Genomic DNA, 14,347 nt, shown 5'->3' with positions numbered 1-14,347 from the left:
AATAACCCATATAATGGGATGATTTTGAAAACTATGAAAAAAGGCTTCGTCTCATAAGGACTGAATAAGATGTTGCACAGGGCCCAGCTGAGGATGTGGTGCACAGTTAAGTGCTTCAGGAGTTTTCGATGCCTGCCTGGCACCCACCGGTCTCCACTCTATATGCTCAAATTTCGGGATTCCTCTCCTCCTCCCACAGGGTCTGGGTGTTCATCCTTCTTTCCTAACTCTATCAGTTCCAGGTCATTACCCCACAAAGACATACAGGCATACCTCAGAGATATTGTGGGGCTAGTTCCAGATTGCCACTATAAAGCATATATCACAACAAAGGGAGTCACACACATTTTTTGTTTCCCAGTGCATATAAAAGTTATGTTCACACAACTGTAGTCCACTGTAGTGTGCAACTGAATTGTGACTAAAAACAATCAACACATATTAACTTAAAATACTTTATTGCTAAGGATCATCTGAGCCTTCAGTGGGTTGTAATCTTTTTTTTTTTTCTGAGATGGAATCTTGCTCTGTCTCCTAGGCTGGAGTGCAATGGTGCAATCTCAGCTCACTGCAACTTCCGCCTCCCGGGTTCAAGAGATTCTCCTGCCTCAGCCTCCTGAGTAGCTGGGATTACAGGTGCCTGCCACCGCACCCAGCTGATTTTTGTATTTTTTAGTAGAGATGGGGTTTCGCCATGTTGGCCAGGCTGGTCTTGAACTCCTGACCTCAGGTGATCCACCCGCCTTGGCCTCTCAAAGTGCTGGGATTACAGGCATGAGCCACCATGCTGGCTGGGGGTTGTAATCTTTTTTGGCTCATGGAGGGTCTTGCCTTGATGTTGATGGCTACTGACTGATCAGCGTGGGTTGCTGATCAGTGTGGCTGTAGCAATTTCTTAAAATAAGACAACAATGAAGTTTGGCATATAATTGACCCTTCCTCTCATGAAAATTTATCTGCAGCATGTGATGCTATTGGATAGCATTTTACCCACTGTAGAACATCTTTCAAAATTGGAATCAATTCCCTCAAACCCTGACGCTGCCTTATTAAATTTATATAATATTCTAAGTCCTTTGTTGTCATTTCAATTATGTTCATAGCATCTTCACCAGAAGTAGATTCCATCTCAAGAAACCACTTTCTTTGCTCATCCAGAAGAACCAGCTCCTCATCCGTTCAAGTTTTATCATGAGATTGCAGCAATTCAGTCATATCTTTAGCTTCACTTCTAATTCTAGTTCTCTTGCTATTTCCACCACATCTGCAGTGACCTCCTTCATTAAAGTCTTGAATCCCTCAAAGTCATCCATGAGGATTAGAATCAACTTCTTCCAAACTCCTGTTAATCTTGCTATTTTGATCTCCTCCCATGAATCACAGATGTTCTTAATGGCATCTAGGATGGTGAATCCTTTCCAGAAGGTTTTCAATTTACTTGGCAGAAATCCATCAGATAAATCATTATCTATGGTAGCAATAGCCTCAAAAATGTATTTCTCAAACAATAAGATGTGGAAAGTTGAAATTACTCCTTGATCCATGGGCTGCAGAATGGATGCTGTGTTAGGAGGCATTCATCTTGTAAGTCTTCATCAAAGCTCTTGGGTGACCAAGTACATTGTAACAACAGTCATATTTTGAAAGAAATGTTTTAATCTGAGCAGTAGGCCTCAACAGTATGCTTAAAATATTCAGTAAACCATGCTGTAAACAGATGTGCTGCTATACAAGCTTTGTTGTTCCTTTTATAGAGCACGGGCAGAGTAGATTTAGCATCATTCTGATTAGCCCTCGGATTTTCAGAATGTTAAATGAGCACTGGCTTTAACTTAAAGTCACTAACTACATTAGCCCCTAACAAGAGAGTCAGTCTGTCCTTTGACGCTTTGAAGCCAGGCACTGACTTCTCCTCTCTAGTTATGGAAGTCCTCAATGGCATCTTCTTCCAACAGAAGGTTGTTTCATTTACATTGAAAATCCATTGTTTAGTGGAGCTACATTCATCAATGATCCTAAGTAGATCTTCTGGATAAATAACTTGCCATAGCTTCTACATCAGCACTTGCTGTTTCACATTATACTTTTATATTATGGAGATGGTCTCTTTCCTTAAACCTCTGCTAGCTGCAAGCTTTTCATCTACAACTTCCTCATCTCTCTCAGCCTTCACAGAATTGAAGAAAGTCAGGGCTTTGCTCTGGATTAGGCTTTGGTTTAAGGGAGTGTCCATACAAAAAAGTTTCGAATGGGCCCAGGCGTAGTGGCTCACGCCTGTAATCCCAGCACTATGAGAGGCCGAGGTGGGCGGATCATCTGCGGTCGGGAGCTCGAGACCAGCCTGACCAACATGGAGAAACCTCGTCTCTACTAAAAATACAAAATTAGCTGGATGTGGTGGTGCATGCCTGTAATCCCAGCTACTGGGGAGGCTGAGGCAGGAGAATTGCTTGAACCTGGGAGGTGGAGGTGTGGAGGTTGCAGTGAGCTGAGATTGCGCCATTGCACTCCAGCCTGGGCAACAAGAGCGAAACTCTGTCTCAAAAAAACAAAAACAAAAACAAAAATAAAGTTTTGCATGGATCTTCATAGCAGCATTCTTCATAACAACAACAACAACAACAACAACAACAAAATGGGTAACAACCCAAATGTCCATCAACTGACGAATGGATAAACAAAAATGTCATATATTCATATGATACCATATTAATTTGGCAATCAAAAGAAACCATGTATATGTGACAGCATGGATGAACCTTGAAAACATTATGCTGTGAAAGAAGCCAGTCACAGAAGACCACATAGAATATGATTTCATTAACATGATGTGTCCAGATATGCAAATGTATAGAGACAGCAAGTCAATGGTTGCCTAAGGCTGGCAGTATGGAGGGTGACTGCTAAAGGGTATGGGTTTCTCTTTGGGGTGATGAAAATTGATTTTCTAAAATTGATTGTGGTGATGGTGGCAACTCTGTGAATATACAAAGACTACTGAACTGTACACTTTAAATAGGTAGACTGTACAGTATTTGAATAATATCTTATAAGACTATTACCAAAAAAAAAAAAAAAAAAAAAAAAGGAAGTAGTGTCTATAAGCTTTGGTTGCTGATTGGCCAGGAGTGCTGAAAAGTCAAGAGTAAAAACTTGACTTTGACTCACCTCTCTTTAAACTGGGCTTGGGTGAAAGCCAGTTTGTGAGGTGTTAAGGGGCAATGAATCCAAGACTGCTCCCTTTAGAAGTCTTGTTATAAAAGGAAAGAGAGAACCACAATGGTGGAAAGAAGGGATGAGAAAGTCAGATGAAAGTCTGGGCTATTCACAGGGTATTTTTTTCAAATTACAGGGGATCTTACAGTTGATTGAAGTCCCTTCATTTCCAGACTGGATCTCCAGATTCCTAAACACCCAAATGGTGTTGCCAGTAATCTATGAGCAATTTTCATTTTCAGTTTGGGAGCTGTTTGAGTAATGATCCTGTTCCTGCTACCTGTGCCTTGGAGGGGCAGGTGTGAAGTCTCCTTATTCAGGTGCAGGTGCCAGCCTGGCTTTGTCTCTGTCTTAGTTGAATCCACAGGTGTGATCTCAGAATTGAGCATTTTAGGCACTGAAGCCCTCACATACATTCTTCCAGCAACTAAAGGCAACTAGGCAGGGCCATTTTTCTTTGTCTTAAAGTGCTGTGATATTTGTTCCTTGCTGAGCAGCTATGGGGCTAGGCACAGAGAAGGGACTTAGAGGTGCACATAGATTGAATGTCTGTTCCAACAAGCACACAATCTAGAGGTGGCTTGGTGTCCACGTGATGTGAGTGAGCAGGGGCCACAGCAGAAAAACCTACTGGGATGTGACAAACCATTTCCTTTCTCTCAGTCGACCACAGGCTCCTGCTGTTTTAACAAGTACTGAGGAAGATAACATTTTGATAACCTGCAGCTCTGCACTAGCTTTCAAGCTATGCCTCACTGATCTGATGAGGGATGTTCAAGGGACAATTCAATATCAAACCCATATGGGGAAAATAGCCATAGAGATGATTTATGAACTTAAAATCGCATATGTACATAAACATTTGCCAACATTCAAAATACACTCTGAGCTGAGGATAAATTGTGAGTTGGAAGGAGTCTGCCACAGCCTCCATCTCTGCCCCATCAGGCCTCTCCTCTCCCCTGATTCTCTGGCCAGCAGATCTCTATTGTGAACTTGGTGCCAGAAGCAGAGACAAGTGAACAGTGGCTCTGAGGGAGGAGAAAGAGTCCTTCCCACCCCATGACATTTGGGGTGCTCTAGAAAAGTCCCCATCATGGGGATCAGGTTTGAATAAACACAAGTTTGCCTCCTGGAAAGCGGACTGTCAGCAAAAGCTTTTCTGTGATTCACTTTGGTTCTCTACATCAAGCACTGTGGGCCTTACTTAGGGAGTTCAAAGGACATGCTGTGTCCTTTTCCATTTTGTAAACATTGATTGGTTTTTCCTTCACAGGAGGTGGGCAGCAGGGTGGGCAATGCTGTGGCATTATCCACAACACCCTTGGCATGTGTCCCGTCTTGCTTTGGGGAAGTGTCTAGAGGCTGGATGAGCAAATCCCAACCAGTCAAGGGTGGGGGACCTGACAGGGAGGAAAGGCAGATTCCTTTGTGTCAGATCCTTTCTCTTGGGATAGTCTGCAACAGCTTTGAGGCTCTGCAACAACCTTTCATTCATATGTATGCATATATTTCAAAATAAATTTAAATCGATTAAAATGTTAAGAGATACTATTCAATTAATAATGAAGACATTAGATTATATACAAATTTACATCCTATTGCCCTTGCACCAACACCAACAAAATGTCCACAAGTTAGAAAAAGGCAACTGGTGATGAGTTTGGCATGTGAAAAATGTATTGGCTGATACTTTGCTGAAAGTCCATCTCTGCTTTTCCAAATTGGCCGTTCAAGAAGAAGCAATTAAACTCCACTCTGTGGCTGCTGTGATCCCCAAAAAGCCTTTAGTTTAGACTATGTTTATTATTTTCCAAAGGCAAACAAGCTTCTTAAAGAAACTGTGATCCTTTTCTTGATCCTCTGGCATCTTCTTACTCCAGAGTTTTAAGGACACTGGAGTCCGGAATGGGTGACTGTGGGCATGGGAGCAGTCTATGGGAGTCAGGTACACTTAAGCTAGTCATGACACAGGGCACAAGGAAAAGAAAGTTCTGGCAACCTAACTTTATCTGAAAAAATGGCTGAGGGCTCTTAGTTTGCCATCCACCCATTTCTGCCATACCACAGAAAGCTCCACACTCCAAAGGCTTTATGATTTGGGATCAAACTGATTTGGTTACTCTCAGAGGTGAACTTTATAAGGAAATTTTAATCTGTAATGGTTTTCCAACTTTTTAAGGGAATGACTACAACTAGTTAGTCCTGACTTTATGTTTATTTCAGAAGAAAAATATAATATTGGTGGGCTCCATTCTTTTCTCCTCCAAAGAATTAAAAAACCCAAGTGAAAGAAGGCTGGGTGGAGGTGACAGCACCAGGCTTAGCATGAAGAGACATGAGCTTTGGATCTATCTGGACAAGGAGGCTGCTTAACAAGGCTTTTCTAGATTGAAAGAATCTAGTTTCAATTAAAACAATAATTCAGGGAAGCCACACAGACTCATTGCATGCAGGCTGCCCTGGGAGGTCTGACTTTGTCTACCAACACTGACTAACAAAGTCTTGCTCCCAGTTTAAGTTGGGGTTGGTAAAAAGGAGAGGAAAAAAGTCACACCCTCCAGATCAAATAAAATTCCCAAGTAATACACATCTGGGAACACACTCTCCCCTTGCTTTCAATGACTGGAGAGTTTTGAACTCTGGCTAAACCAGGCTCATCATCCCCATTAGCTTGAGAGGCTACTAGGGACCACTGCAAGCTGAAGGACCCATCTCAAGAGCTCTGTGGGAGAAAAGACAGCAGAGAGGATGAGGTCTGCACTGCATAACTTCCATAGGCTTTCTCTGGGTCAAAACGAGGCCCAGTGGTGGAACATACTCTGGCAAGTTGAGATGGTTCTTTGGGGCCATGAGCAGAGCACTTGTGGGGCCTGGTCAGCTTGTATCCTTCAATTCTCATGGAGGAAAAGGGAGGGCCAGAGGAAGCCCATCAGCTTGCAGCAGCTGGTGTCACTCTCTCTCTAGTGGCATTTTCCCTAGACACAACCATGGGAAGTTCACAGGAGTGCGTGTGATGGGGGGTGGGAGGTAGGGTGAATAAGCTGAACACTTGAGTCAACAAAAATACCTAGAGACTGATTGTTCTTATTCATTCTGGAATATTGGAGGGGTGGTCATCTGAACACTGGTAGAAGAGTGCTTCAGGCTTGTGCCTCCATTGAATTTCCCTAGGGCTAATCACTCCCTGACACGATTTAGTGCTGCTTGCTCCCAAGGATTGTCTGGGTCTCACCCTCTAGCCCATTGAGCTCTTTGGTTATGGGATGGGCAGCTGCCAGGCTGATGGCTACTGAGACTGACTCACAATTGGCTGTCAGTGTTGTTTGTGATGGCAGGGGCACCAACTCCAACTTCAGAATTAAAGGACCACTTATAGAGATGTAGTAGTGACAGAACAGGATGAGAAAGATGTGAGGGTTTGCCTTTCTGAAACTGCTTATGTTTCAAAGGGGTTACTTTTAGAGGGATCTTTCAATGGAGAGGTTTTTCTTGTACATAAAAGTGAGTCAGCCTTTTCTAGCAGAAGTATGAGAAAGAAACACTCTTGAAATGAGGCTAAATATGCAATGGTTTCCACCACACAGAAAGTATCCTATGTTAATTTTCTAATCTGTTTAGCATAAAAAAGATACCATCTTCCATTCCTACCCCCTTAGTGTGTTATCGAATGCCTGGTCTGATTGAAAACACCCTGGGTTTTTAGAATGATTTCTATATTCAATACATAACAGGATGCTAGTGAGATAGGTCCCTGTGAAAAGAGAGACACAATTACTTTGCAATGAAATAATTTAAAATGCTAGATCGGTATGTGGGGAAACCCACAAATTTCCTAAGAAAATTTTGCAATATGTCAAATGAAAAATATATCTTCCAGAATCTGATTCTCCTCCAGCTCTTCAGGGGTTCTGTGCATCCCCATCTTCTTCCAGGTCGATTTTGGAAGACTGAGTCGGAAAGTACCATGATTCCAGGTCCCAGCTTCTCTAGAGGGACAGCGCTGAGATTTGAGAGCAGAGTTTGGGCTCAGAGACTGAACCAAATCCAACAAAGATGTCTCATACCTGTAAGACATATAACCCAGACAGGAAAGGATCAGATTATTAGAAAATGAGAATCCAAGCCCAGCAGAAATGGGCTGTCCAGGGCAAGAATCAGATCACAGACCATATCGTGTGTAAGATGCTGCTTAGGGGAGCTTTTGTGAAGGTAAACACCAGAAGGACTTGAAGAACCTAGGCCCTGCTGCCTGTCCTTAAGCTCTTCTCTTCTGCTGACCTCTAACATTCCTTTATAACTTATGAAGAGAGATTGTAGGGTGGGAAGAGGAGTCATGATAACAGTAATGATATTAACAGTGACATTTACTGCAGGCTTACTGTCAGGCACTGTTCCTAACACTACAAATATTTAACCTTCCTATAACCCTCTAAAGAACCCTATGAAGTAGGTACTGTACTACTCTCATCTCCATTATAAACATGCCATGCGGAAATTAAAGCTCAGGGAAGTAACTCATCTAACAGAAAGCAATTACACAGCAGAGTCTAGAATTGAACCCAGGTGGTTTGTCTTCAGCACTCTCATCCAGGACACTAAAGCTGCCTGTCGAAATCTTCACAGACAGACTTGGTTCAAATCTCTGTTCTACCATTTGCAAGCTGTGGAATATTGGGGAAGTTATTCAGTCTCTCAGTTCAATCTTTTCATGTGTAAGGGGCTAGCAAAACTCCAGTGAGGATTAAATGAATTAACTGATAATACATAATAGGCACTGAATAAATGTTAGTTCCTTCCTGTTAACCCCCTTCCACTTTCTCTAGAAGTTTGGGAAAAGATTCTAAATCTATAAAGACATCCCTCCAAAGAAAGACTGCCTTGTGTCCAGCATTCTTATCAGAAAGGGTAAGTGTGGAGCAGCTCAGAGGTAAAGAAACAGTCTTGGGGCTGGGCGAGGTGGTTCACACCTGTAATCCCAGCACTTTGGAAGGCCAAGGTGGGTGGTGGGTGGATCACTTGAGGTCAGGAGTTCGAGACCAGCCTGGACAACATGGTGAAACTCTGTCTCTACTAAAAATACAAAAATTAGGTGGGCATGGTGGCGTGTGCCTGTAGTCCCAGCTATTCAGGAGGCTGAGGCAGGAGAATCGCTTGAACCTGGGAAGTGGAGGCTGCAGTGAGCTGAGATTGTGCCACTGCACTCCAGCCTGGGCAATAGAGCAAACAAACAAACAACCCAACCAACCAACCAAAAAAAAAACAATCTGGGGTACCACATAGGGCCCTAAGGGGTAGCTGGGGCCAGAACCTAGCTCCAAATTAATGGTGGTGACAATGGCAGAAGCAGTAATGGTGGGAGGCTGGGTTGTCTGTTTCCCAAGCCCACCCCTGTGGCAAAAATGTCATCTTTCTGGCCTGAGAACTGGGATAGGAACTGCTAGCATTAAGGCTATAAATGCCAGTAAATTATTAGAAAATAAAAACATACACGTGGACATTACAATAAAGCATATCAGAGAGATATTAGAGTCCTTCAAAGAGTTTAGAATCTCTGGTTTTAAAAACTGCTACAACCCTGCAAAGCAAATATCCACAGGCTTGGAAATAAAAATTAAGGATTGTTGCATTCGATAGGAAAACACCCACTATTCTCATATGCAATTTCTAATGAACCAATTATTAACGAGGAATACAATTTTTAAATTTAATTTGTCTTCGTAATTGAAGATGCTACCACAGAAAGCATAAACAGGCACTGTGAATTACAGACAAATCATTAAATGATTTTTGGTTTCTTGTATGATCTCTATATGTTACAGGACATGTTAGAGAAAACATTAAAATTACATTGTATAGATTTGTATGTAAAATTAAATTCCAACATGTATGAAACTAATATGTATGAAGAGTTAATTCTTTTTAGGAAATCTGATTTCCAAGAATAATCACCTCTATATAAACTAAAATTCATATTTGGAAATACTTTATTAGAAATGTATCCAAATGTTGGCACAGCCTACAAAATACTCTTAGCAGCTCCACTGTCAGTTGCATCAACAGAAAGATCCTTCTCAAAATTAAAAATTACAAAAAATTGGGGGAAACAGTTCCAAGATGGCCAAATAGGAACAGATCTGGTCTGCAGCTCCCAGCGTGATCAAAAAAGAAGACAGGTGATTTCTGCATTTCTAGCTGAGGCACCTGGTTCAACTCATTGGGACTGGCTGGACAGTGGATGCAGCCCACAGAGGGCGAGCCGAAGCAAGGCGGGGCATTGCTGCACCTAGGAAGCGCAAGGGGTTGGGGGATTTCCCTTTCCTAGCCAAGGGAAGCCGTCACTGACAGTACCTGGAAAATCGGGACACTGCCACCCAAATACGGTGCTTTTCCAACAGTCTTAGCAAACGGCACACCAGAAGATTATATCCCACACCTGGCTCAGCGGGTCCCAGCCCACAGAGCCTTGCTCACTACAGTCTGAGATCGACCTGCGAGACAGCAGCCTGGCAGGGGTAGGGGCGTCCGCCATTGCTGAGACTTGAGTAGGTAAACAAAGCAACTGGGAAGCTTGAACTGGGTGGAGCCCGCCGCAGCTCAACAAGGCCTGCCTGCCTCTGTAGACTCCACCTCTGGAGGAAAGTCACAGCTGAACAAAAGGCAGTAGGAACTTCTGCAGACTTAAACATCCCTGAAAGCTCTGAAGAGAGCAGTGGTTCTCCCAGCATGGTTTTTGAGCTGTGAGAATGGACAGACTGCCTCCTCAAGAGGGTCCCTGACTCCCATGTAGCCTAACTGGGAGACACTTCCCAGTAGGAGCCGACTGACACCTCATATAGCTGGGTGCCCCTCTGAGACGAAGCTTCCAGAGGAAGGATCAGGCAGCAATATTGCAGTTTTGCAACATTTACTGTTCTGCAGCCATGCGCTGGTGATACCCAGGCAAACAGGGTCTGGAGTGGACCTCCAGCAAACTCTAACAGACCTGCAGCTGAGGGACCTGTTAGAAGGAAAACTAACAAAACAGAAAGGAATAGCAACATCAACAAAAAGGACATCTACACCAAAACCCCATCTGTAGGTCACCATCATGAGAACAAAGGTAGATAAAACCACAAAGATAGGGAGAAACCAGAGCAGAAAAGCTGAAAATTCTAAAAAACCAGAGCACCTCTTCTCCTCCAAAGGATCACAGCTCCTTGCCAGCAATGGGACAAAGCTGGACAGAGAATAAATTTGATGACTTGACAGAAGTAGGCTTCAGAAGGCTGGTAATAACAAACTTCTCCGAGCAAAAGGAGGATGTTCAAACCCATCGCAAGGAAGCTAAAAACCTTGAAAAAAGATTAGACGAACGGCTAACTAGAATAAACAGTGTAGAGAAGACCTTAAGTGACCTGATGGAGCTGAAAACCATGGCAGGAGAACTACGTGACGCATACAGAAGCTTCAGCAGCTGATTCGATCAGTTGGAAGAACGGGTATCAGTGATTGAAGATCAAATGAATGAAATGAAGTGAGAAGTTTAGAGAAGAAAAGAGTAAAAAGAAACGAACAAAGCCTCCAAGAAATACGGGAATATGTGAAAAGACCAAATCTACATTTGATTGGTGTAACTGAAAGTGATAGGGAGAATAGAACCAAGCTGGAAAACACTCGGGATGCTAATCAGGAGAACTTCCCCAACCCTAACAAAGGCAGACCCAACATTTAAGTCAGGAAATACCAGAGAACACCACAAAGATACTCACCAGAAGAGGCAGCCCAAGACACATAATTGTCACATTTACCAAGTTGAAATGTGGAAAAAATGTTAAAGCCAGAGAAAGGTTGGGTTGCATACCCACAAAGGGAAGCCCATCAATTCTTTCTTAGATCTCTTGGCAAGAAACTCTACAAACCAGAAGAGAGTAGGGGCCAATATTCAACATTCTTAAAGAAAAGAATTTTCAACCCAGAATTTCATATCCAGCCAAACTAAGGTTCATAAGTGAAGAAGAAATAAAATCCTTTACGGACAAGCAAATGCTGAGAGATTTTGTCACCACCAGGCTTGCCTTACAAGAGCTCCTGAACGAAGCACTAAATATGGAAAGGAACAACCAGTACCAGCCACTGCAAAAACATGCCAAATTGTAAAGACCATCGATGCTAGGAAGAAACTGCATCAACTAATGAGCAAAATAATCAGCTAACATCATAATGACAGGATGGAATTCACACATAACAATATTAATTTTAAATGTAAACGGGCTGAATGCCCCCAATTAAAAGACACAGACTGGCAAATTGGATAAATAGTCAAGCCCCATCAGTGTGCTGTATTCAGGAGACCCATCTTACGTGCAGAGACACACATAGGCTCAAAATAAAGGGATGGAGGAAGATCTACCAAGCAAATGGAAAGAAAAAAAAAAAGCAGGGGTTGCAATCCTAGTCTCTGATAAAACAGATTTTAAACCAACAAAGATTAAAAAAAAAAAAAGAGACAAAGAAGGCCATCACATAATGGTAAAGGGATCAATTCAACAGGAAGAGCTAACTATCCTAAATATATATACACCCAATATAGGAGCACCCAGATTCATAAAGCAAGTCCTTAGAGACTGACAAAGAGACTTAGACTCCCAAAAAATAATAATGGTAGACTTTAACACCCCACTGTCAATACTAGACAGATCAACAAGACAGAAGGCTAACAAGGATATCCAGGACTTTAACTCAGCTCTGCATCAAGTGGACCTAATAGATGTCTACAGAACTCTCCACCCCAAATCAACAGAATATACATTCTTCTCAGCACTGCATCACACTTATTCCAAAATTGACCACATAGTTGGAAGTAAAGCACTCCTCAGCAAATGTAAAATAACATAAATCACAACAAACTGTCTCTCAGACCACAGTGCAATCAAATTAGAACTCCGAGTTAAGAAACTCACTCAAAACTGCACAACTACATGGAAACTGAACAATCTGCTCCGGAATGACTACTGGGTACATAATGAAATGAAGGCAGAAATAAAGATGTTCTTTGAAACCAATGAGAACAAAGACATGATGTACCAGAATCTCTGAGACACTTTTAAAGCAGTGTGTAGAGGGAAATTTATAGCACTAAATGCCCAGAAGAGAAAACAGGAAAGATCTAAAATCAACACTCTAACATCATAATTAAAAGAACCACAGAAGCAAGAGCAAACAAATTCAAAAGCTAGCAGAGGGCAAGAAATAACTAAGATCAGAGCAGAACTGAAGGAGATAGAGACATAAACCCTTCAAAAAATCAAGGAATCCAGGAGCTGGTTTTTTGAAAAGATAAACAAAATTGATAGACCACTAGCAAGACTAATAAAGAAAAAAGAGAAAAGAATCAAATAGATGCAATAAAAAATGATAAAGGGGATATCACCACCGATTCCACAGAAGTACAAACTACCATCAGAGAATACTATAAACACGTCTATGCAAATAAACTAGAAAATCTAGAAGAAATGGATACATTCCTGGACACATACACCCTCCCAAGACTAAACCAAGAAGAAACTGAATCCCTGAATACACCAATAACAGGCTCTGAAATTGGGGCAATAATTAATAGCCTACCAACCAAAAAAAGTCCAGGATCAGACAGATTCACAGCCGAATTCTACCAGAAGTACAAAGAGGAGCCGGTACCATTCCTTCTGAAACTATTCCAATGAATAGAAAAAGAGGGACTCCTCCCTAACTCATTTTATGAGGCCAGCATTATCCTGATACCAAAGCCTGGCAGAAACACAACAAAAAAAGAGAATTTTAGACCAGTATCCCTGATGAACATCGATGCAAAAATCCTCAATAAAATACTGGCAAACTGAATTCAGCAGCACATCAAAAAGCTTATCCACCACAATCAAGTTGGCTTCATCCCTGGGATGCAAGGATGGTTCAACATACTCAAATCAATAAACGTAATCCATCACAAAACAGAACCAAAGACAAAAACCACCAGATTATCTCAATAGACGGAGAAAAGTCCTCGACAAAATTCAACAGTCCTTCAGGCTAAAAACTCTCAATAAACTAGGTACTGATGGAACGTATCTCAAAATAATAAGAGCTATTTATGACAAACACACAGCCAATATCATACTGAATGGGCAAAAACTGGAAGCATTCCCTTTGAAAACTGGCACAAGACAGGGATGCCATCTCCCACCATTCCTATTCAACATAGCATTGGAAGTTCTGGCTAGGGCAATCAGGCAGAGAAAGAAATAAAGGGTATTCAATTAGGAAAAGAGGAAGTCAAATTGTCCCTGTTTGCAGATGACTTGATTGTATATTTAGAAAACCCCATCGTCTCAGCCCAAAATCTCCTTAAGCTGCTGAGCAACTTTAGCAAAGTCTCAGGATACAAAATCAATGTGCAAAAATCACAAGCATTCCTATACAGCAATAATGGACAAACAGAGAGTCAAATCATGAATGAACTCCCATTCACAATTGCTACAAAGAGAATAAAATACCTAGGAATACAACTTACAAGGGACATGAAGGACCTCTTCAAGGAGAACTACAAACCACTGCTCAATGAAATAAAATAGGATACAAACAAATGGAAGAACATTCTATGCTCATGGATAGGAAGAATCAATATTGTGAAAATGGCCATACTGCCCAAGGTAATTTACAGATTCAATGCCATCCCCATCAAGCTACCAATGACTTTCTTCACAGAATTGGAAACAACTACTTTAAAGTTCACATGGAACCAAAAAAGAGCCTGCATTGCTAAGACAATCCTAAGCAAAAAGAACAAAACTGAAGGCATCATGCTACCTGACTTCAAACTATACTACAAAGCTACAATAACCAAAACAGCATGGTACTGGTACCAAAACAGAGATATAGACCAATGGAATAGAACAGAGGCCTCAGAAATAATGCCACACATCTACAACCATCTGATCTCTGACAAACCTGGCAAAAACAAGAAATGGGGAAAGGATTCCCTATTTAATAAATGATGCTGGGAAAACAGGCTAGCCATGAGTAGAAAGCTGAAACTGGATCCCTTCCTTACACCTTATACAAAAATTAATTCAAGATTGATTAAAGACTTAAATGTTAGACCTAAAACCATAAA

The 14,347-nt window shown here is 41.8% G+C and overlaps 1 protein-coding gene across 10 annotated transcripts in view; it reads right to left on the bottom strand.

Moving 5' to 3' along the window:
* Positions 1-4,030: 4,030 nt before the first annotated feature.
* KIAA1328 (KIAA1328 ortholog) overlaps positions 4,031-14,347 on the bottom strand; it is a 384,673-nt gene continuing 374,356 nt past the window's right edge. For 8 of the 10 annotated variants that reach the window (XM_031658950.1, XM_021929871.2, XM_021929879.2 and 5 more), the window contains one exon: positions 4,031-7,283. In XM_031658950.1, the coding sequence (XP_031514810.1) occupies positions 7,073-7,283 (211 nt within the window). In that variant the 3' untranslated portion in view covers positions 4,031-7,072. The remainder of the gene's footprint in view (positions 7,284-14,347) is intronic. The other 2 variants (XM_031658942.1, XM_031658943.1) reach the window with 1 other exon arrangement.

Source organism: Papio anubis, chromosome 19 (genome assembly GCF_008728515.1).
Source record: "Papio anubis isolate 15944 chromosome 19, Panubis1.0, whole genome shotgun sequence".
Taxonomy (NCBI): domain Eukaryota; kingdom Metazoa; phylum Chordata; class Mammalia; order Primates; family Cercopithecidae; genus Papio; species Papio anubis.
This window is presented reverse-complemented; position numbering and strand designations above follow the sequence as displayed.